This window comes from Leopardus geoffroyi, chromosome D4, assembly GCF_018350155.1.
Source record: "Leopardus geoffroyi isolate Oge1 chromosome D4, O.geoffroyi_Oge1_pat1.0, whole genome shotgun sequence".
NCBI classification, from domain to species: domain Eukaryota; kingdom Metazoa; phylum Chordata; class Mammalia; order Carnivora; family Felidae; genus Leopardus; species Leopardus geoffroyi.
In genome coordinates this window covers 81,496,611-81,520,302 of record NC_059342.1, presented here as the reverse complement: position 1 = coordinate 81,520,302, position 23,692 = coordinate 81,496,611, and the positions used below count along the sequence as shown (strand labels likewise).

Genomic DNA, 23,692 nt, shown 5'->3' with positions numbered 1-23,692 from the left:
GAAATGAGATTATAGGAGAAACTACCGTGCCTGCTCTGGCATCTGCAAAGATTTCGAACTCACCTGGACCCTCACAGCTGCCTCCTGACTATTCTTTGTGTCTACTCTGCCCCCCTATATTCCATTTGTTAATCAGCAGCCAAAAAGACCCCCAAAAAGTCAACATTGGATCAGATTTCTCTGCTTAGGCCCCTCTAGTGGCTTCCCATTCCAATTAGAGTAAAGCCCAAACTCCTTACCATGGCCTGAAAAGCCTACCTTCCATTCCCTCTCCCTCCCTCGACTTTCAGGCACACTGGCTTTCTGCCTCTCAAACATGCCAAAGTCTTATGATTTCTTTTTTAATTTAAAAATAAACATACATTTTTGTTCATTCAAAACTCTAAGTTCTATTTATATAATTAACAATATTCTGTTCTAATGCCTAAATTTTTCAACAAGCAAGGACTAATGTAAAAAATAACTCTTCAATGGACACGAGTGTCGAGGTCTTTTGTGCTGGCTGCTCAGTCTGCCTGGAAAGCCCCTCCCCCAGCCTGGCTCTTCCTCCCCATTCGGTTCAGCAAAAACGTTACCTCCTTAAGGAGCTCTCCCAGGCTAAGTTGTCCCTCTACCATCACCTTCATCAAGTCGCTCTATGGGGTCCCACCGCCATTACTTTCCCCATAGCATTTCACTATCTGGGATGACTTTACTATTTATGTGTCCCACCTTCCCAGCCTGGAAGGTTCCCAGCCTGGAACGGAGACAAGGACTTTGCCAGGTTCACTGCTGCATCTTCAGCCCCTAGCATGTAGTAGGCATGCAGTAAATATTTCTGAATCGGTAAACTGGATCCCAAAGGATGCTGGAGTTTGCCAGGGTAAGAGTACAGGTAAAATATGCTACGGGCCTAACAGTATCTTGGCCTGTTGGTTTCCTTCCGAGGACAACTGCCCCACTGCATCAGAAGATGTGAATTTTAACCAAACTTACTTGGGAATGGGCACCCGAATTAGCGTCCCTTCCACTTCTGGGTTCAGATTCATTCCACTTTCTCTTATAGCCTTGATAGCTGCAGCTGTACACTGAAAACCAGATCAAAAGGTAAACAGAATTAGTAAATAATTATTACCAGATGCAAGCCCTCTGTCGATAACTGGCAACCCATCTTGGCAGAACATGGAAACATTTAGTTCTGTTACCAGTAAGATCAGGAAGTTACATTGGTGTAGAGTGCTTTGATCAAGCTGAATAGCAAACTACGTCCACTCCTGGTACTAGTGTACTGCGGGAGGGAAGAAAAGCAAAGAGGAGGAAAAAATAAAAAGAAAACAGCTCTGCTTCTTTGAAAAGATTTCAACGGTTTGAGGCAACACAGATCAAAACCACAATAAATCCTCAAGGGAGGGGGGCTGGTCTGTACAAAGATTGGTGTAAGGACAGATGAAAGATTTTATACATTAAAAATTCCAGTTGACATTTTACACTCAAAATATACCAGTGCCGATGTGGAATGAGTAAATACATTTAACTCCTTCGCATCTACACTCACACCGACCTCACTCGTGTTTTGGCTTGAGCAGTGAGTCTCTGCTGGTCTGCGCTCCAGGAAAGGCAGTATGGTACACCAGTCAAAAGCCTGGGCTTTGGAGTCAGAAAGATCTCAGCCCAAATCCTTGCTCTGCTAACCATGTGACCTTGGGCAACAATCTCGACCTGAGGTCTCCATGTTGTAATCTGAGAGCACACGGTACCTGTATCTCCCGGAGGATTAAATGAGGTAACACGAACGACGCATCTTGTTCTGTGCCTGGCACACAGTAACACCCAGGCAAGGGGCGTTATCATCTAAACTTATTCTATAAAGGTAAGAATGCGCAAATCCTGCACACAAACAAAGCTGAGCTGATGTCATCAGTCAGCTGACACACTGTTGTCCCGCGTGACATCCTTCAGGGTCTTCTCTGATACCGCCTTGCTCTCTACTGTGCCAGGCGGCACAAGGTATATGGATTTCCCAACGTGCTTCACTTCACCTCAAGCAATGTAACTATACCTGCTATGAAATCCTAAAGGACAAGATAAAGCAGTGTGGATGGAAGACGCTTTCACTGGCATGGCAATGTGGAATTCAAGAAAAGAAGGCCTCCGACATTTTCAAAGACTTTTAGGTTTGGCCACAGCTGGTGTACTTCACTTGGATTCACAGGGACAATTCTTGGCCCTGAGTTCCTCCCTAGACTTTGTGGTTTAATGAATGGGGTTTGTTGCACTCCTGTTTTGTTTTGGTTTTTGAGGGAGTGCCTAAAAAGCTTATCCATTTCATCTTGACATGACCTTAATTCTACAAGGACCTAAGGTACTGCCATAAGGTCAAAAAAGACAAACTGCAAGTCCACATGCAGAAGAATCATCCCTTTGGGAGGCTGTCACAGAATGGAACACAGTGTGACCATTGCTTCAAACAGTAAATTCTTCAAACGGTACTCCTGACCACCACAGACTGTTGGAGCTAGCGGGGATCTCTGACATAATGTAGTTCAGTCCCTTCCTATGTACACAGGGACCCTACACACATGTCCGGTCTTCCCTGAGAGCCAAGGGCGGTGGAATGAGGATCTTGCCCACCATACTTCTGGTTACCGGCAGAGTCGGGAGGAGATCTCAGGTGCCTCAACCCTCCATCCAATGACGTTACCTTGTATTTCCTTCCAATGTATTCAGTAATTATAGCATGTGGAATTTAATTTTTTTTAAATAGACAAAAATAATGTGGAATTGGTCTGGTATATAAAGGGAATGGTGAAGGTAAGTAAAAGAGATGGCTAAAGAAATGAAATTTTCCTCTGCCAAGAGGGCTGCCATTTTACTTAATAAAATGAATCATTTCTAAAGTTAGCAATAAAGGGAGAACCTCTACTTTGAAGAAGTGGCCTGATCTCAAGTCTCTAAATCCTCCTCTCCTGAAGCTTCTGAATGACAGAGAACTCAACTGTAGCATCTCACCGCCACCAACTCCCTTCACCGTCTGCCCCAGTCTTTCCAGACAACTTTCCCCCAGAGGCATGGGAACACCCACTGCGGCTTCCAAGCTGGGCAGAACTATCCCTCAATATGTATATCCTTCCAGTGGAATTACAGTGCTGGGTACACGGAAAGTGCTCAGTAAATGCATGTTGAATGAGTGCATTAATGAACTGGCTTCTAGGTCAGTTCTTCTAAAATATTCTAAACATGTATATTTTCATTTGATATGGTAGGATACAGAAACTCAGGGAATTACAGTTATTTTCCCAAAACGACTTCTGAAACTCATTGTTCAGACAAAAACGCACATATTTCTATTGCATTTCCATCTCAGGCTGTATCTCCTTACTGAAGGGATGCTAATCAGCACCTCAGGACAAATAGGCTATTCTCAAACAGCAACACTGACCAACTAGTTGGAGCTGCTTGGAGTACTGTGTCAAGAAAGCTCATAGACTCCATCTAGGGTCAGGCAAGAAAGAGTGCCATAACCAATTAGCAATGTCTGCTACTGTGATTCTTAAGCTAATCTATGTTAAAGGATAAAAATGACCAAACTTTCTTGGACAGGTGAACAAGCACTTTGACAATCTGGGTTCAAGTCAACTTTGCTGGGGCCATTTTAATTAGTGGCCCTCCATTTTCTTCATATCCCAATGAGTCCCTAGAATGTAAGGTCTATGAAGGCAGGAACCCTGTCTGTCTTAATCATCGACAAATTCCCAACACCTCAAAGAGAACCTAATAACTCACAGAAACTCAATAAATATTTGTGGGGGGTTTTATTTTTGTTTCCTAATTTGTTGAATTAATGCAGGAATGGCAAAAGCACGGGCTTTCGTGTCAGACCTGTGCTCAAATCTTGACTCTATCCTAACAGTGTGAACCTGGGGAAGATACTTTACTTCTCTGAGCCTCATCTATAAAATGGAATAAATACTGCTTCATTTTAGAAAGTACCTGTGTTGATCACTAAACAAAATATGAGAAAGCAAAGCCTGGCAACACAGCAGACACTCAGTACACATTAGCTTTCTTCCTTCCACAAGAGCAATCGTGGAGGCTGTGGAATTTTTTTTTTCTTCATTTGCCTTGTTCAAATCAAGCTGTGGTTTTTTACTCCCTTCTTTTCTTTCCCATCATTAACTCTAGCTGCAGGCAAGTTTATGGAAGGCAGCAACTGTGTGTATCATTCATCAAGCAGGACACGTGTTAAACAAATGCAACACAGTGTTCTGTCTGCAGTGCGTTTGAAAAGATTATGCATGTAAATCTGCATCGTGTCACTACGCCACGACACAGAAATGCTCAGGTTTGGAAAGAAAGCCAACCGCATGTGAGACATAAAGGAATTACATAAACACAGAGGGGATTAGCTCAGCATTTTGAAGCTATGAACCTGGGTAGTCTATGGACAGTTTCTAAACTAGAGGAAGGAAATGTTTAGTTAGAGCTATTTGTTTAATATATGCACCAGATGAGATAAAGGAATTCAAAAGACAATGTAAGTCACACTTCCTCACTCTGTCCTTGCAAAGAACTCTCTACTGAGATGATTATGAAGATTTTTCTTTTCAAAACTCACAGAATTTCAACTTAGGAAGATGGCAAAGATACTTTGGTTAAAAAAATGAAGATATACTCCAACTTCCTAAGAAAAAATTAAGCTGTTAATACCTCCTCCTGCCTCATAAGATGCTCTGGTGGCCAATCAGGTGCTTCTTCTGTGAATGCCATTTGCTATTTAATAACAGAAGTGGCTGGCTCTGAAAAGCAATCTGTCTGATGAGGTCTTCAAGCTGTGTAATTAGGAGGCTATTCCCTAAATTGGCCCACGGTGCCTATGGGATCTGATGAACAAGGCAGAAGGCCTCAGCCATTTAGAGGGAGCCAGCATGGGAAAGAGTTGACAATTCTCTTTTCATCCATTTCTCTGCTTCTCAGTGACACCAGGAAAGAGTGCCTTCCTTCCATCAATCTAACGACAAGTATTCATCCACTTGAGGAGAATCTACTGAGTGCCTCTGTGTGCCAGGCAGCGTGAGGGGTGCTGGACGCAAGGAACAAGTTAGATACAATTCCTACCTTCCAAGCTTACAATCTAATGGAAAGGAGATGGAAAATAAAGATGGAAATAAATGTGTAACTGTTAATGATAAGTGTGATGAAGAAAAAGAACGTGCTATGCAAGAGAGGCCAGTGTGGATGAATAATTGAGATTGAGCAGATTAGGGAAGCTGTCCCTGAAAAAGTGACATTTAGGCTATGATCCAAAGTAGGAGTAACAATTAGACATGCAAGAGTGTTCCAAGCAAAGGCAACAGCATATGCGTAATTCCTGGGGATGCAAAGGTATGGTGCATTTGAGGAACTGAAAGGCCAGTGTGCCTAGACCGGTGTACAGAGATGACAGTGGCATTAGACTGCAGAGATTAGAGGCAGACCAGGGCCATATCAGAAGGCAAAGCCTTTTTTTTTTTTTTTTAATGTTATTTATTTTTGAGAGAGAGGAAGAGAGACAGAGCACGAGCGGGGTAGGGGCAGAGAGAGAGGAAGACACAGAATCCGAAGCACGTTCCAGGCTCTGAGCTGTCAGCCCAGAGCCCGACGTGGGGCTTGAACTCACGGACTGTGAGATCATGACCTGAGCTGAAGTTGGACACTTAACCGACTGAGCCACCCAGGTGCCCCCATAAGGCAAAGCCTTCTAGGCCAAAATAACTTTTTTTCCAAAAGACTATGGAGCCACTGATAAATTTAAAGCATGGGAATGATACAATCCAATATATATTTTTAAAAGTCCACTCTGGCTGCAGTATGGAAAACAGAACAGCCCCACACAAGTGTGCCTGGCACATTAGCTACAGCAGCCTTCTGATTTGAAACAGTTTGTTCACAGCAAGGGATTTCCCTCCTCATGTCTCTAACCCAGTTTGTCAAATCCAACAGATTCCACTTTGGTCTTTGGGAGAGAAGTATTGATAGAGACCACCGGAACAGGAAGAGACTTCAGATTCCTCCACCCCATGTTAGCAGATGATAAAATGGAGGTCAAACAGTAGAGATGGGACCGGGTCCCAGGTTCTCCAGGACTCCCAGTCCAGGTCAATTCCCAATCCACTGGAACAATAAGGAAAAGCCCATTTGTCTTCCTCAACTAGACTTAAAATCATAGCCTCAAGGTTGCGATGATCTAATGCAATCCACCTTCCAGCCCTGGAGGCTCTGTGCTCTGTCCAATTCTGCAATGGACCAATTTGAAAGGAATATGAATTCCTGAAGGTCTGCTCCCAATACTAATGCAAAGGTCACAAACTGGGGGCCCATAGCCCAAATCTGGCCCATTAATACACTTTGTCTCACAGTCTTTAAAAAAAAAAAAAGTGAATTTGTTACCAACATTTAGGAAAGATCTTATATAAAAATGTGAGTTACTGGCTTATTCTAGAAATAAAAACCTTAGCGTCTGATAACACTGATTACCAGGTTTAACTTCTGCCTGGCAATGATCAGCAGGAGCTGGAGAGGCTGCTCCCTTCAGACAGGGTGCAGGCTCTCCCGCTTACCCCAGCCCCTTCCATTTGGCTAAGCGCCAATCACTGTATCGCCACTATTACGTTCCTTAGATGGAGCCAGTTTCAGTATTCAAATTACTTGCCTGGCCTTTTAGCACTTGAGTTTAACAAAAAAGGAATTTTGAAACAAGAAGAGAGTTTTTCCTTATCGTTAAGTTCCCTTTATTGTGCCTTCTCTCTTGTTCCATCCCAAGCTGCAGGGACTACTTCTTCCTGACTTGACCCAACCTCCTCCATTCCAAAAGAGATCATGAAGAGGTCCCTTTGGCAAAAGCCACCTTACCTCTGGGAAGCTGGCCATATTCACCAAAATCAGCTGTGGAGACTTCATGGAGATCTGGCCAATCTGGTTTAAAGCAAGCTTCCCATCAGCAGTTACCACAGTGATATGATCAAGGGATCCTAAAAGAAAAGTCACAGAGTCTTAGAACTCAGAAAGACCTTAACAGCACCACATCTAAGTCCCTACCTAATTCAGATTCAACTAATATTCAGTGATCCCTTATCAATGTGGCAAGACTGTTCAAGGGGCTGTCACAGGAGCAGCAGTGTCACATGCCGGAAAGAGCTCTGAAGTGTTGTCAGAACTAGGACTTCCCTACCGTCAACCAGGGTGGCCAATCATAAATGGCTCATTCTGAGACACAAAGAAAAAGTGGGGGAGGGGTCCTCTTAGGCAAACTGGGAATTGTCCCAGCATACTGTTGTAAGAATAATGCAGTGCAGTACTTTATTAAGACCCCAAGATCTGATGTGAAGTATTCAACCAGATTCAATGTCATCACAGGAGAGGAGGTTGTTGACAACACTGGCTTCAATCTGGAAAAGTCCAGGAGGTATAATGGTAAAAATCTCCACAATTCTGAAGACCAATGACCTGGGTTCAAATACCAACTCTGCCCCCTCCTGATTATGTGACCCTAGGCAGATCCCCTAAACCTTTAGACACCTGTTTCCTGATCTCTGTAAATGGGGCATACAAATTGTACCTACCTCATCAGGTTGTTATGAAAGTCTCTGGAAAGCACTTGTAACTGGCATATACGAGTGCCCAGTAAATGTTAACTATTACTACTTCTTGACTTTCTCCTGTATTTTAACCAAGCTAAACTACTTACAATTTCTTTAATACAGTCTGCTCTTTCTTGCCTCAGGATTCTGAGCATATATTGTTCTTTCTATTGAGAATGTCCTTCTCTGCTCAGATAACTCCAGCTCATTCTTTAACACTCAGCTATAATAGCATCCAATCTCAGAAATCTTATCTGACCTTCTAGGCTGGATAACAAACCCCCTTATGAGCTCCCTAGGGCCCCATGCACCCTTCTATAATGATGATAACCAGTATTTGCTGAACATTTCCTATGCACAAGACACCATACTAAATGCTCTCTATAATTTCTTTTGTTTCATTGTCACAACTCTATGAAATAGTTCCACTATTTTACAGATGAGGAAATGGAGGACCAGACAATAACTTGCCCAAGGTCACAACAGTTCTTAATAATGGAGCCTAAATTCAAACCCAGGTCTGGACAACTCTACAGCCATGTTCTTCACCACTCTGCTTTGCTATCTGGTTTTATCTATGTTGGTTTACTTGTTGATCTCTTCACATTAGGCTCTGGGCTCTTGGAAGCTGGGAACAACGTCTTTTCTCTCTGTATCTACAGCACCTACTCACCAGCACGGAATAAGTGCTCAATAATGTTTTGGTGAATACATCAGCGTACAGATGGATGGATGGATGGAAGAGGGCAAGAACAAATACATGGATAAATTTGTATCTTAGACAACTATTAAAAGCAATCAACAGAAGACCATGGGGGAGGGGAAGGAAAAAAAAAAATTAAGAGAGGGAGGGAGCCAAACCATAAGAAACTCTTAAAAACGGAGAACAAACTGAGGGTTGGTGGGGGGTGGGAGGGAGAGGGGGGTGGGTGATGGGTATTGAGGAGGGCACCTGTTGGGATGAGCACTGGGTGTTGTATGGAAACCAATCTGACAATAAATTTCATATTAAAAAAATAATTTTAAAAAAAAGCAATCAACTACCTTGGAGATAGAAATTACTGGTAGACAGACAGAGGTGTGAAAGGAAAAGTGCCTGCTGGCTCAGATAGTAGTGAAAGAGGATATGGAAGAATATGGCACAGAAAAGACTGGCTAAGTTCAGTTTCACCCAGTCTCTTCATGGCTCCAAGTTCTAGAGAGAACGTTACACAAACATAACCCTGAAGAGAAGGAGGCAAAGAGGAAATACCAACGGGAGGCCTTTTGAAAATGGATCTTAACTCAGCCTTCCTGATTTGCCATAAGATCCTTTGCCACAGAAGTCGCAACATGGCCTTTTCAGTATGCAATTGTGGTGGTTCCCATTCCCTAAATCCATATCGACATAATGCATCAAATCCTTTTCCCTCAATCTGTCCCCAGCGAGAATCTCCCTCAGCCTCATTCCTGCCCCTCATTTTCGCAGAGGTTAACATTTAACAAATTACACTCCCAACCCCTTTCCAGGCCCATCATCTTTTTAAGTTCAACAAGAGTGGAGCTTGCTGGCTAATTTTAAGTATCACATTTCTCCCTGAGCTCCTCTCAAACTGCTCTCTGGTTTCGGCTGCAGAATGTTAACAGGCCAGAAAGCACAGGGGAGACAAAGCACTTTATCAGTTTCATACCTAAAATAATAAGCAAGTTTAAAATAAACAGTTGGGAGAGATTGAATGGCACGCTCTACTGTCAGCAAAGGCAGAAATGCCCCAGTCCAAAGGTTGACAAATGACGGAATGGTCTTCTGATTTCACACAGGATCTCGTCTCTAAACTCAGTATGTTTCTGCTGGTGTTTATAAATGGAGCTGTATATTTTTCATTTGGTTTTCTTAAGAACAAGTTCATGAAGTATTTCCTAGTTTCCTTAGGAACTATCCCAGCCAAGATGTGAGTGGGAGCAGCCCAAGCTCCTAGAGATACCTTCAGAGGAGGTCCCAGGCTTGACTCTAGGATGATGACAATTTCCAAAAGGCCAATTTAACAGCAATTGGATTTTTCCTGCCTGCCTGCACCATTAGCTGACAACTCACTTCTTCCATCACATCTGCAAACAGTTCTTTTAGACAGTTCTGACATTTCCCACTTAGAAAAGCCACTTTCAGGAAGTTATTAACCCAAACGGAATCTTCCTGGTCAAGCTCAGAGGTACAGAAATGCCTCAGATGGATAGGTCTGCAGCCACTTGGTTCCCAGTAAGGGATAAGAATGGCCAAATAGGACAAATTGGAAAAATCAGATTAAAGATGTCAGTTACTGTAAGACCAAATACCTAGAAGTGCTTATATAGTATAATCATAATAAAAATCCCATTTTTTGAGAGTGCAATTCCATGAGAGCAAAGACCATGCCTACTTTTGTTCACCACTTGTGGACCAGCACAATACTTAGTTCATCGTTGAATGGACAAATAAACGTAGTATTAACTACGAGCCAGGCACTGTGCTCGAACCATTACATGTGTTACCTCACTGACTTTAATACTCACCCCAAAGCTATAAGGTGGGAATCAGACAAGGAAACTGAGGACCAGAAAAGTAAAGTTAACTGCCCATGGTCACCAGTTAGTAAGTAACAAAGCTAGGACTGAAACCCAGCCCTGCCAAAGCCATGATCTTTCCACTATGCCCTTCTCCAAAACATTGGTTCAGTCACTAACCTGGTGAGGTCCTTATATTGACAGTCTTATTGAAATTATCTTTGAGCGCTTCTATCACAGACTTCATTTCTTCATCCACCTCTTCCAAGCTGATTATATCCTCAATCAAGGCAGCATTAAGATTCACTCTGGTTTGGAACTGTCCTTTCCCTTTGGCTAGAAAGTCAACAATCAGTGAATACAAGAACAGCAGCAGAAACAGAGACAATAAACAATTAGGGAAGAAGTGCCTACGAAATGCAGGGAAAAATGCCAAGTGCTAAAAAACTGTACATCATCAGTGTCCTACAAAATAGCCTACATTTATTACCCACTGGATTCCCAGAAAATGCTAATCATTTTCTGAGGTACTAGTGAAGGTACAGGCTTTATAATGAAACACCCCAGGTGAAAATCCTGGCTATCACGCATACGAGTTTTATGACTTTGAGCAATTACTCTGCTCTTCTGAGTATCAGGTTCCTTCCCTATAAAACAGGGATAATATCTATACTGCCAGGTTGCTATGATACAAATTAAGTAATTCAAACACCTATAACAGCACTATCCACATGGCATGCACTCTATAAATAAATTAATTCCTTATTTTTTAGAAAAATAAACAGAAGATGAGAAAGGTAAACTGACTTGCCTAATGTCACCAGATCATGAAATAGTATAGCCAAGATTTGGTCTCAGATCTGCCTAATTTTAACCTACAAACTTTCCATTAGATTGTCTCTATACAATCTAATTGGAGACACAGGAAATACATTAATTCATTTTAAAACGAATGCTAAGACAAGGATATGCAAAGTATCTGATAGCTGGTAGAGACAAAAGGAACAACAGTAGTTACAGACATTAAATACCACCAGTGGTGATAATAATGACTCATATTTCAGAAAAATCAACAGCAATGGGAGCTGAATAAAATTCTATTTTATGCCTAAGCCACCATGGTGATTTTTCATTTACATTCTATGTATATAGATCACTCCCACAAGTATACAAATATTCCTGCATTTCTTCGTGGGAGGTGGGTCAAGAGAAAAAAAAGAATAAAAATATTAAGTACTACTACTATCCACTTATTTGCTAACAATTCAAGTATTTATTGAGATTCATTCACAACAAATTTTATTAAACATCTACAGAGAGCTAACTCCTGTGGTATTTGTATAGCATGTTATAATTTGCAATGCAATTTAAAGTACATTCTTCTAGGGGCGCCTGGGTGGCGCAGTCGGTTAAGCGTCCGACTTCAGCCAGGTCACGATCTCGCGGTCCGTGAGTTCGAGCCCCGCGTCGGGCTCTGGGCTGATGGCTCAGAGCCTGGAGCCTGTTTCTGATTCTGTGTCTCCCTCTCTCTCTGCCCCTCCCCCGTTCATGCTCTGTCTCTCTCTGTCCCAAAAATAAATAAACGTTGAAAAAAATTTAAAAAATAAAAAAATTAAAAAAATAAAGTACATTCTTCTATTAGATAATCAAAGCAGCTCTTGGAAGTAGGAAGAACAGATATTATTACTGTTCCCATTGTAGAGGGAGATGAGATGAGATGAGAAATCTATAGCATAAGTCATTTAAATGTGTTCCCCAAAGTACCAACCAGTAAGCAGCAGAGTGATTTTTAAAAAAATATTTATTGGCTTGTGTCACCACCGTTCTTGAAACCTTATTGCCCTTAGGTTAACAGAATAATGGCTTAGTATTTTTGGAACTAATGAAAGATGACAATCTTCAGATTCAGAAACACAAGTTCCAAACAGGATACTAAAAGTAAATTCATACCTAGACATCCTGTGAATGCAGAAAATTAAGGACAAAGAGATCTTGAAAAGAGCCCAAGATAAAAGAAAAATTATCTAAAAAGGATCAAAATTTACAGTAACAGCATACTTTCCAAGAGCAACAACAGGAGCTAGAAATGATGGAAACAGTATCTTCAATTTTAGATTTTCTAAACTAAGAATGTATGTTAAAAATTTTAAGTGGGAGCCTGGGTGGCTCAGTCTGTTAAGCGTCTGATTTTGGCTCAGGGCATGATCTCATAGTTCCTAAGTTTGAGCCCCGAGTCAGGCTCTGTGCTGACAGCTCAGAGCCTGGAGCCTACTTCGGATTCTGTGTCTTCCTCTCTCTCTCTCTGCCCTTCCCCTGTTCTCTCTCTCTCTCTCTCTCTCTCTCTCAAAACAAAAAGAAAAAAATTAAGTTATGCCCATCAATATGAGGATAGATAATATGAATGAAATAGTATACAGTCATGAGAAAGAAAGATCTACAACTACACAGAATAAATCTCACAATCATAACGTTGAGCAAAGAGGCTAGACACTAGAATACAGAGTGTGCAGCACAAAAGCCAGATACAAAAATATAGAGACAAACGTAATCCTGCCATTAGAAGTCAGAATACAGGGACGCTCAGTCGGTAAGCGTCCAATTTTGGCTCAGGTCATGATCTGGCAGTCTGTGTGTTCGAGCCTCACGTCGGGCTCTGTGCTGACCGCTCGGAGCCTGGAGCCTGCTTTGGATTCTGTGTCTCCTTCTCTCTCTGCTCCTCCCCCACTCACACTCTGTCTCTCTCTCAAAAATAAACATTAAAAAAAATTAAAAAAAAAAAAAAAAAGAAGTCAGGATATAGTTACCTACAAGGAGTAGGAGGAGGTAAATTACTAGAAGGGAGCATAAAGGGGACTTCTGACATGCTGGGAATTTCTGGTTTTTGATCTAGGTGCTGATTACACAAGTGTTTTCAGTTTGTGAAAATGACCAAGCTGTTTCTTATGATAACTGCACTTTTCTATAGGTGCCTTTTAATTTCTATAAAAAGTTAAAAAAAAGAAATTAAGGGTAACTACCAAAACAATAAGAAATAAAATGTATAACTTCCAAATTAGCAGAGAAAACAGAAATAAAAAAAAATTGGCTAATTCAATAGAAAGGAGGAGAAAAACAAAGAAAACTATGATAAAGTAAAAAATAAAATGGTAGATATACAAATACTCAGTAATCACAATAAATATACACAGACCAAGAATTTGACTTAAAAGTTTGAGACTCTCAGGATGCCTGAGTGGCTCAGTCAGTTAAGCATCCAACTCCTGATTTCAGCTCAAGTCACGATCTCACAGTCATGAGATCGCGCTCCCATGTCAGGCTTCTCACTGAGTGTGGAGACTGCTTGGGATTCTCTCTCTCCCTCTTCTCTCTCTGCTCCTCCCCACCTTGTACGTGCTTTCTCTCTCTCTCTCTCTCGAAAATAAATAAACATTAAAAAACTCCATGTATTTCAAAAACAAAAGTTACAGATTCTCAGTAAGATATTTTTAAATCTAGTCATATACAAACACATAAGAGGTTTTACAAAAACATAAGATTACAGAAAGTTTAATGTACATGAATGGAAAAATAACCCTGGAAAATATTAAACAAAAGAAGGCTGATAGTTATATCAACATCTAAAAATAGATTTTAAGACAAAATGCATTTTTAGAAAAAATGAAGGCCACTTCATAATGACAATAGAAACAATTCACCAGAAAGATACTCCCCTTCTGAGCTTAAATACACCACATAATGTAGTGTCAAGATCAATGGAATTAAAAGGAGAAACTGATGAATCTACAATCATACAAAGACATTCAAAATACCTTCCTTCGTAACTGATAAATTGAGCAAATAAAAAAAAATAGAAAATTTGATCAATACAATTAGCCAACTCAATCTAATGGTCATATACACAATCTTGCATCCAGCAGTAAGAGAATACACATTCTTCTCAAGCATATTTGGACTTGTATACAAAATGATCTTGTTCTATCCCTCAAAACAAATCTCAATAAATATCAAAGAACCTTCATCATACAGGACATAGTCTCCGATCACAGTGGGATCAAGCTAACTCTCCAAAAAACATGTTTGAAAATTTTTAAACACTTCAAAATAAGTCATGAACTAATGGAAAACACATAATGAAAATTTTAAGTGTTTTAAAATAATAATAATACTGTATATCTAAAACTTCTTTGAGCCACCTGACATATTTACATAGAAGTTTATAGCTTTATACACTTATAGGAAAAGAACAAAGGTTGAAAATTAATGAACTGTCCAGTTCAAAGGATAGAAAAAGAAAGACAGGGGAGAAAATAAACAATAAAGGGCAGAAATCAATAAAACCAAAAATGACAAATCAACAAAATTAAAATCTCTTTCTTAAAAGGCTTATGAAACCAAAAAACTTCTTTCAAGAATAACTGAGGAAAAAAAGGAAGTAGACAAATCAATTAATATTAAGAAAGAAAAGGAGAAGACAGTTACCAAAACATTAGAGATTTTAATAATTTTGAGAGACTATTATGGACAACTTTATGCCAACAACTTTGAAAACGTGGAAATAATAAAAAATTTCCTAAAAATACATAATTTACTAAAATTAACTGAAGAAAAAAGAGAACATCTAAATAGCATCATAATCATTAAAGAAACTGAATCTATGCTTTAAAGCCTGCCCACACACAATACCAGGTTCAGGTGATTTCATAGGCATGTTCTAAGAATCATGTAAGGAACTGATTAATCCTGGTCTTACACAGACCATCCCACTGAGAGAGAGACAGAAAGACAAAGATGAACTCCCAGCTCACATCATGAGACTGATATAGTCTTGATACCAAAACCGGACAAGGAAATGCTAGAAAGTTATACCCATCAATATCAGAGACTTACATTAAGGCTAACCTCACATAAAGGTATAGACTCAAAAATCCTAAATTAATATTAGCAAACCAAATCCAACAACATACATACAAATTATGTATCAAGCAGTGTACATACAAATTATATATCAAAAGGAGCAAGCAGGGCTCATACCAAAAATGCAAAAGTGGTTTAACATCAGAAAAAGCTACTGATGTTGAGTCGCCCCATTCATAGATTAAAAAAGTAAAAAAAAAAAAAAAAAAAAAAAGACGATCATCTCAATAAATGCACTAAGAGCATTCGATAAAAACTTAACACCCATTCAAAACAAAAATTCTTAACAAAATAGGGACAGAAGATATTTGCTTAAAAGAGAGACTACTGAAAAATAAAGCAAACATAATTCTTGATGTTAACATATGAGAAGTGTTCCTTAACAAGTCAGAAATATAACAAGGATGCCTGCTATCATCAGTCACGTTTATTCAAATTATATTAGAGTTCCTAGCCAATGCAGTTAGAAAGAGAGAAGGGAGGGAGGAAGAAAGGAAGAGAGGGGAGGAAGAAAAGGTATATGGATTAGAAAGGGAAAAACAGAGCTACCATCATTTATGGGTATCACAATTACCTGGAAAATTCCAAAGAATATACAAATAATAGATCTAAGAAAAGAGTTCAAAGTTGCAAGATATCACATCAGTGTATAATAACCAAAAGTGTTCCTATTCACCAGCAACCAAACAGCACGTATGATCTTTAAAAAAGATATGAATTTAAAAAAACAAATCTTCCATAAAATAACACAATAGATCCACTCATGACCTTAAGGTAGGGTCATTTTTCTTAAACTGAAAAAAAAAAAAAAAAAAGCATTATCCATAAAGGAAAAGATTAATAAATTGACTACCTGAAAATTAAGAACTTCTATTCATCAAAAGACACAATTAAATGTAAGTGATGAATCACTGAGTTCTACTCCTGACACCAACATTACACTATATGTTAACTAACTCGAATTTAAATAAAAACTTGAAACAAAACACCACTAAAAGACTGAAATGGCAAGCACATCAGCAATACGTACATATGACATAAGTCTTATCTTTAGAATATACTGAAACTCCTACCAATTGACTTTTTTTTAATGGGCAAAAGACTGGAAAGAGGATATACAAAGAGCCAAAAAACAAATGTAAAGGTGCTCGCCATCATCACCCATCAAGAAATGACAAATTAAAACCACAATGAGATAAAACCACACACCCATCAGAATGGCTAGAAATAAAAAGACTGTGTACTGAGCACTCGTGAGTACTTTGTACTCGTGAGTACAAAGAGAAAGCTAAAACCTTTTTGGTAGGAATGTAAACTGGCACAACCATTCTGGAAAACTGTATGTACTGAAAGGGAATAGACACATCCTCGGAAGACTCGACCATCCCACCTCTTGGTATATGTACACCAACAGGAAGGTATATATGTATGGGCACCAAAATCCATGTACATGCACATTCACAGCAGCATTATTTACTTCCAGTTCAAAACTGGAAGCAGCCCAAATGCCCATCAACTGGACAAGCATACACAAGTTGTGGTATAAGCATTCACTAGGATACCATAAATAAAAACACACAGACAACTACTACATGCAACAACATAGACAAATCTCACAAACAGATTGTTACCGGAGGAAGCCAGGCACAAAAGAAGCTACAGTGAGCTCAAAAAGGGAAAACCTAATCTATAGTGCTAAAGCCCCAAAATGGGTTATCTTTTAAAGGGTGACAACCGAAAGGGACGGGCAGGAAGCTTCCAGAGTACGAGTGATGTTCTATATCTTGACGTGGGTGACGGTTACAAGGCTGTGTTCACTTTGTGAGAATTCTCTGAACTGTAATCACTTACAATGAATGTATGTACTATTCTGCATATATGTTATAACGCCAAAATTTATTTAATAAAAAATATGTATGTGACCAAAACGACAATACCCAGAAATAAAGCTGATCAAAGAAATGTATAAAATCTTTATGGAGAAAAACTAACAATATGATTATAAATTTCACATACAGGAGTGAAAGGCCAGAAAAGTGTGGATGTATAGTAAGGGGAAAGATTTTTACCACTAGGTTCAAGGCTTTACGACAGTGATTCAGGTAGCAAGAAATTTAGAACAGGAAGAGATAAGTAATTCAACAAAATCAACTAAAATCAACAAAAAACTTGACATGCGACAGAGGAGGCATTACAAATCTGGGAGTAAAGAAGGGGCTAATCAATAAGTGATGTTGACACAACATATGACCCATTTCAAAAAAGAAACTTAAAACTAGATTCCCAGCCTCACAACACCTTCAAAAATAAATTCCATATGGACTCAAAACCCACGAAAAGTAAAAAACTTCAAAATATTTAGGAGAAAACATAGAAGAATAGGACTCTGGGTAGGTAAGGATTTGTTACAGAAGACACAAAAAGTACAAATGATAAAGGAAAGGACGAAAAAAATAGGACCACATTAAAACTTATGGTCAACAAAAGATACCATTAAGTAAAAGGCAAAGCAGACAGCTATAGCACAATCAACAAACGACTCTCATTCCTAATACAGAAGGAATCCAACAAATTTCAAAGAAAAAGTGAAGCAACCGACTTTTTAAAGAGGCAATCAGAAGAGCTAAAAACTGAGCAGCCAAGTAAATATGAAAAGCTGCTTACACGCTATAGCTAATGTGTGCATCAGGAGGCCCCCCCCATTCCCAGTTCTGCCACTATCTAGATGTGACCATGGACAAACATCTTACATAGGTACCTCGGTTTCCTCGTTTGCAAATGGTGAGATTTGGGCTTCACCAGATAATTATAAAAATGTCTTCACTAGATAATAATAATTCTTTCAGTAGATAATTATAAAGGTCAAATTATTAAATACGTGAATTTGTGAAATTTAAAAAAAATCAGTGCAACATACAGATGAAAGTTACCATTATCACTAGTAACAATATAAATCTTCTAACTATTAATGCTCTTTCAGCAATTTGTTAATTTTCCTATTAATAGCAAAGGGAGGGTTCATATGAAACCATAAAAGGAAAGTCAGCGGAAAAAATATTCAGCAGCACGTTTCCAACACCATCCTTGGGAATGGACTCCCTGACCCACCCCTGCAAATAGCACGTGTGCTTTGAGGTGTGCTGAGGAGTGCTTTCCGCACTCCTTATTCATTCAACAACATTTTTTGATACATACTATGTGTCAGGACCTGTTAGGTACTAAATAAGGCACAGACCCTATTCTCATAGGGTCCAGCATAGAAGACACAGAACAAACAATAATTAATCTCACAATTAATTGATTAATTAACGGGTGCTGTGCTAAGGACGTCAAAGGTAAAATAACAGTGCACAAGAGTGCACGTAACAAGGGACCTGACCCAGTCTAAGGGGTCAGAGAGGACTTCCCTGAGGAAGCGACATTGAAGCTGAGACCTGCGGCATATCAAAGTCTCATTCTTGGATGACACAAACCATTAAGATCATCCATCTAAATCCATGGCTCTAATACCTCCTCACCCAACAAACTTCTGGTTTTAATTTCACTTCCAACAGAGGTCTTGCTTGTTATAAGGAGAAAATATGTTGATCTCTGCCACAAATATTCTGGTTGGCTTGGCACTTACATCTCTAATTCCAAAACTAAAACTAAAAGAAGGAAATGAGGTATATTCTGAGCAATGGTAACATAGGAGGCCACACGGTAATGAGCAAAGAGACCCTTGGTTCTAACACTGTCTCTGTCACTGTGGTATTTAAGCTGATCAACTGAACTATCTGAGACACCATCTCCACGTTCTTCCTCAAGGGGAGAAATTCAGTACATCTCTGAGATCCCTTCCAGCTACAATAGTTCAAGGGCTAAATGCAAGAAAAGGGCGAAGAGGTCGTATATCTGTACCTTTGGCTTTCTTGGTAGCGAAATAACGGATTGGTACAGCTGGTGAGGCCATGTATTGTCCATGGTCACTTTGTCTGCCACTCACTGTCTTCAGCGTCACTTCTGAAACAGGTCTGGTCAAGGCTGCAAAGGAGTTACAAAAGACAGGGTGGACCAAGCGGAAGCATCTTAATCCCAAGGCCATGCCGGAAGACAATCCTTGTGAACATTCACTATAAAGACTAAGACCAAAAAAAAAAAAAAAAAAAAAAAAAAAAAAGGAAAACAGATAGTATTACAACTTCAGAAAATAATTTGTACCAATTATCAAGCAACAACTGCAAACTAAGCTATGTGCTAGGCAATTTAAATATATTACCTCCTCCCAACAGCCATACAAGGAAATATGATTAGCCCCATATTACAGAAAGATACTGAAGCTCACAGAGATTTAAGTAACTTGCCCACAGTCTGTAGGACTCCAAATCGCCAGGCTCTTTCCACTGTACCAAATGCCCCTTATAGTACACAGGAAACACAGAGTTAAGTAAATGTGCAGCAGCTGAAATCTTTAATGATGCTAATTAAACCCTTACATGAGAAAAGGCAAAAAAATCTTGATAAAGTTATACTCTAAAAAGGGAGGGCAGAGCACTGGAAGAGGACTTTAAACTAAATTTAAAAAACTCATTTCAACAGGCATAAAATGACTGGAAAATTCACACGACAGCATTTAATTAAAATTTTCTTTGGTTCCTTATGCGCTGATTACCAATTAGAATGCACTTTACTTTAATGTGAGTCTGAAGCACGGTTGAGGTTTGAGGTCTTCCATGTTACAGAACTAAAGCTCTGGAAAATGCCACCCTCCTCTGTGTTAACACAAGTTATACATTATACTTCTAAGGTCTCTGACCATGAAAAGATGCGGGAGTCTACAGCCAGCTTCTGCCAGGAATCTGACTATCACTCAGTTAAAACCAAGAGCAGTTAGCATCAAATACCTGGAAGTTACTATCTTTGAAACTCAGTCCTATACCTCATTAGAAAAAAAAAAAAAAAAAAAAAAATTCCATCCTTAAATGTTAATGCAGCAGAACTGAATAAAAGCATGCACTTTGCAGCCAGGAAGACTTGCAATCTAATCCCAGCTCCACCACTGACTAAATGCCCCTGAACATCTCTGCACCTTCATTTCCTCAGCTGTGAAATGGGGATAATTATAGTTATTTCTTAGGCTCGGGAAGAATAAATGAGTTTATGCAGGTAAGATAATTGGCACAGTGCCCAACTAATTGCAGGAGCCCCCCCCACACACACACACACAAAACAGTATGTGTTGACAGCTATCACCTTTCCTTTCAAAAAGACTTCTACACAACGGTCAGACACAATAAAGAATCCCGCGTGTCTTTACCATGTATAAGATAGTCTAGTCAGTCAGATCTGGATGTAAATTCCAACTTTGGGCAATTCACTGCACCTATCTGGGCATCACTTTCTTCATCTGCAAAATGAGAAAAATAATCCTGATCCTAAAATGAGATAGTAAATGCATGTAAAACACCTAGCACAGTGCCCGGGATATAGTACCTATTTAATAAATGCTAGCTACCATTATTATTATTTCTTAAAAGAAAAGCGAGTAAATCAAAGGCAAATAATTTCTCCTGATGGAGTTTTTTTTTTTCTCTCTCCTGCTGGAATTTTTAATAGCAAGGGATGCTAGATGTCAGTGATTGACTGCATGAAAACAGTAAAAGCAAATCTAGATTTTAAAAAGTATCTTTCCTCTTCTTTAATTATTTTCAATAGCTACTATTAATTGAAATCCGGCCTGGGCTGCTTGCTTTACCATGTCTAATCCTCCCAATAATGCCACAGAGAAAGTATAATAATCTCCATTTTACAGATGTAGAAACTGATGCTCAAAGAGACCATCGCTGTCCAAGGGCACGGAACTATTAGCTCTGCCCTATTTTGCCAAAACTGTTCACAAAATTTGGCTCTAAGTGAGGTTTCTATATCTAGGTTTTTCTAATATAGCCAATGCCTTACCCACACTTATATCCAAATATGGCTGTATGATAATGTGTTTTGTTGTTGTTGGTTTTTTTTTTTTAATCTACAGGGTTTCAATCTGGCTGCTCCATTTAAGACAGGTTTCCTGGTGTTCCTGTTGCAGGTCATAATACCAATCCACAAAGCAACAGGAAATCAAAATGGGTTAGAAATAAACAACCTTTGACAGAAAGCGCAGCACCCAAAAGCAGACCCAGTACATGTGAACCGGAAGACAACTCTATAAATAAACCACATTGCTGAAATGTTTTAGGCGTAGATTTTAATTGCACAGAAGTCAGGAAATTTCAAAGTAGAGGTTCAATAAAGGCAGTCCCTTGGGCCCTTTACCTTAAGGACATGCGTATTAACAGTTCAGCACAGAAGAGTGAACTGTCACAGGAAACCAGGTATTATCCGACAAAATTAACCTAAACTCAGAAAAAAATGTGAGAAAGTATTTGGGCTTTGGACACAGTCTTGAAATGGAATCCCACACTTAGGAGCTGTGTGACCTTGCATAGGTCATTTAGCCTCTCTGAGCTACAGTTTCCACCCCATTTTTACTGCCGTGATATTACTGAGCCTTCAAAAAGATAATTGTAACAATAATAATGAAACAATTGCTAACATTTGCAGAGTTACAACTATGTGCCAGAAACTATTCTAAACGCTGTATTGCATACATGAACTCATTTGAGCCTCATGATATCACTATGAAAAAAGGACTATTAGTATACCCATTCTATGGATGAAGAAACAAAGGCACAGATAACTTGCCCAAGATTAGATTTCAGGCAATCTAGCTCCAGAGTCTGTGCTCTTATCCAGTGTACTGTATACTATTACATATATGAAACACTCAGCAATTATTGACGTTATTATTGAAACTGTTGGGAGTATATTTTAAATCTATTTGAGGCACATACTGTTTTTCCAAAGTTAAGGTTCTCAAAACTTGACTTTGTGTTTTCTATAGAAGGTGCATTTTAATTTTGTAAAGAACTAGATGAGGGACACAAAGCCCTAGCTTATCTATTGTCCCAGCAACTTCTCACAATCCAGCTGTATATTAGCTTATAATATGTACATTTTTATAAACACGGATGTGGGTCCTCATTGTATATAAAGCACTTTCACATGTATTATCGGATAACCAAATTCATAATTACCACCCACATTTTACAAATAAGCAAAATGATTTTTCATTTCCTTGAATATTCCTCCTGCTCCTGGGTCTTCAAACATAATGCTGAAGTTGAATCTACTTGGAATGATCTTCCCCCACCTCTTTAATGAACTACCTCTCATTTTTCATTTCAGCTTAAGCATCACTTTCTCAGAGGATGCCTTTCTTGGCTGTCTCCTCCAGTCCAACTCGGTCAAATGTCCTGTAGCCCACTTTCATCAACACCCTATACTTTTTTCATAGCACTTAAACAGTATCAGCTAATATCTGTGTAGTTATTTGATCACTGCCTACATCCCTCCCTGAGACTATAACCACCACAAAGACTGATCTCTGGTTCTCCTGTTCACTGCTGTACCTCCAGCATAGCACAGTCCCTGAATACAGAAGACACTGAATATGAGTGATGAATACATACATGAATGAAAGTCCAGAAAGATTAAGTCCTTGCCCAAGGTCACAATTACGGTGCAAGATCTGGACTCTAAGTCTCAGATTGAAGGTCCTGGGCTCTACTTCCCAACAGTGCTTCAATCATCTCTTAGTCTCCCAGATTTTTCACATAGAGATAGTAGGGTATGCTCTCTAAACTCAGTGCCACACACAGGTATTTGCAGCAACTGACTACATAGTATCTGACTATTCACAGCATCGTGACTATAGTATAGAATCATGTCCCTGATGTAACCAAAGGAGGATGACACACTTTAACAGGTAGAGAAAGAACTTTTGCCTAAGACCTAGAAGGTACAGATCCCAATATTCCTATCTCATCACTCCCTGCCAGCAATCCTCTTTAGATTCATAACCACCTGTATTACAAAAAGCATTTGTGGCAGCTCTCCAGGGACATGTGACTTGTACCAAACCACTTCTCCTACCTAGATTGTGTTTCGCCAACTGCAAAATGAAGGGTCAGTTCAGGTTTTCATTCTTTCGAACTATAAAGCTCTCCAAGATTCTGGAAAATGCAGTAGAGTGCGGTGAAAGGAAAAAAGGCACCAAACTTAGAGAAGACCTGGGAAAGAGTCCTGGTTCTAGCACTTCCCAGATATGTGACCTCAGAGAGATCACACTCCCTGGACCTCAATCTCCTAGGTAAAATGTAGATGACAATACTATTTGTCAGGGTTACCAGGACGATCGAATGAGGTAAGGGCTGCAGAAACGCTCTGAAACTAGACAACGGCTACTGAAATGACTTCTGTTTGCTGAGGGAAGGCACAGAGTAATGGTTAAAAGTTAAGGCTTTGTAATTTAAGCTCCATCCCTCACCAGCCGCATGACCCTGATAAAGTTATTTCTCTGAGCTTCCATATCTTCATCTTGGGGGGGCGGGGGGAGGGTAATAATACCTACCCCCGTGGGATAGTTCTGAACACTAAATGTTCCTGCCAGATAGCGGGCTACAAAGGAGGGGATGCTATTGAATAAGCACCCTCCCCTCCGCATCCTCGAAGTTCGTAGCTGAGGGGACGAGCCCCGCCCCCACCCCACGAAAATCTCGCGGAAGCGACAGGTCCCGCCCCCAGTC

General features: G+C 39.7%; 1 protein-coding gene across 17 annotated transcripts in view; it reads right to left on the bottom strand.

Moving 5' to 3' along the window:
• Positions 1 to 23,692, bottom strand: part of MRRF (mitochondrial ribosome recycling factor) — a 63,272-nt gene that overhangs the window by 39,247 nt on the left and 333 nt on the right. For 7 of the 17 annotated variants that reach the window (XM_045469702.1, XM_045469699.1, XM_045469701.1 and 4 more), the window contains exons 2-5: positions 18,930 to 19,150; positions 10,296 to 10,451; positions 6,868 to 6,986; positions 976 to 1,067 (exon numbers count right to left, since the gene is read on the bottom strand). In XM_045469702.1, the coding sequence (XP_045325658.1) occupies positions 976 to 1,067; positions 6,868 to 6,986; positions 10,296 to 10,451; positions 18,930 to 19,150 (588 nt within the window). Of the gene's footprint in view, positions 1 to 975; positions 1,068 to 6,867; positions 6,987 to 10,295; positions 10,452 to 18,929; positions 19,151 to 20,261; positions 20,285 to 20,325; positions 20,416 to 23,039; positions 23,120 to 23,517; positions 23,641 to 23,692 lie in introns of those variants that run through there. The other 10 variants (XM_045469717.1, XM_045469716.1, XM_045469712.1 and 7 more) reach the window with 9 other exon arrangements.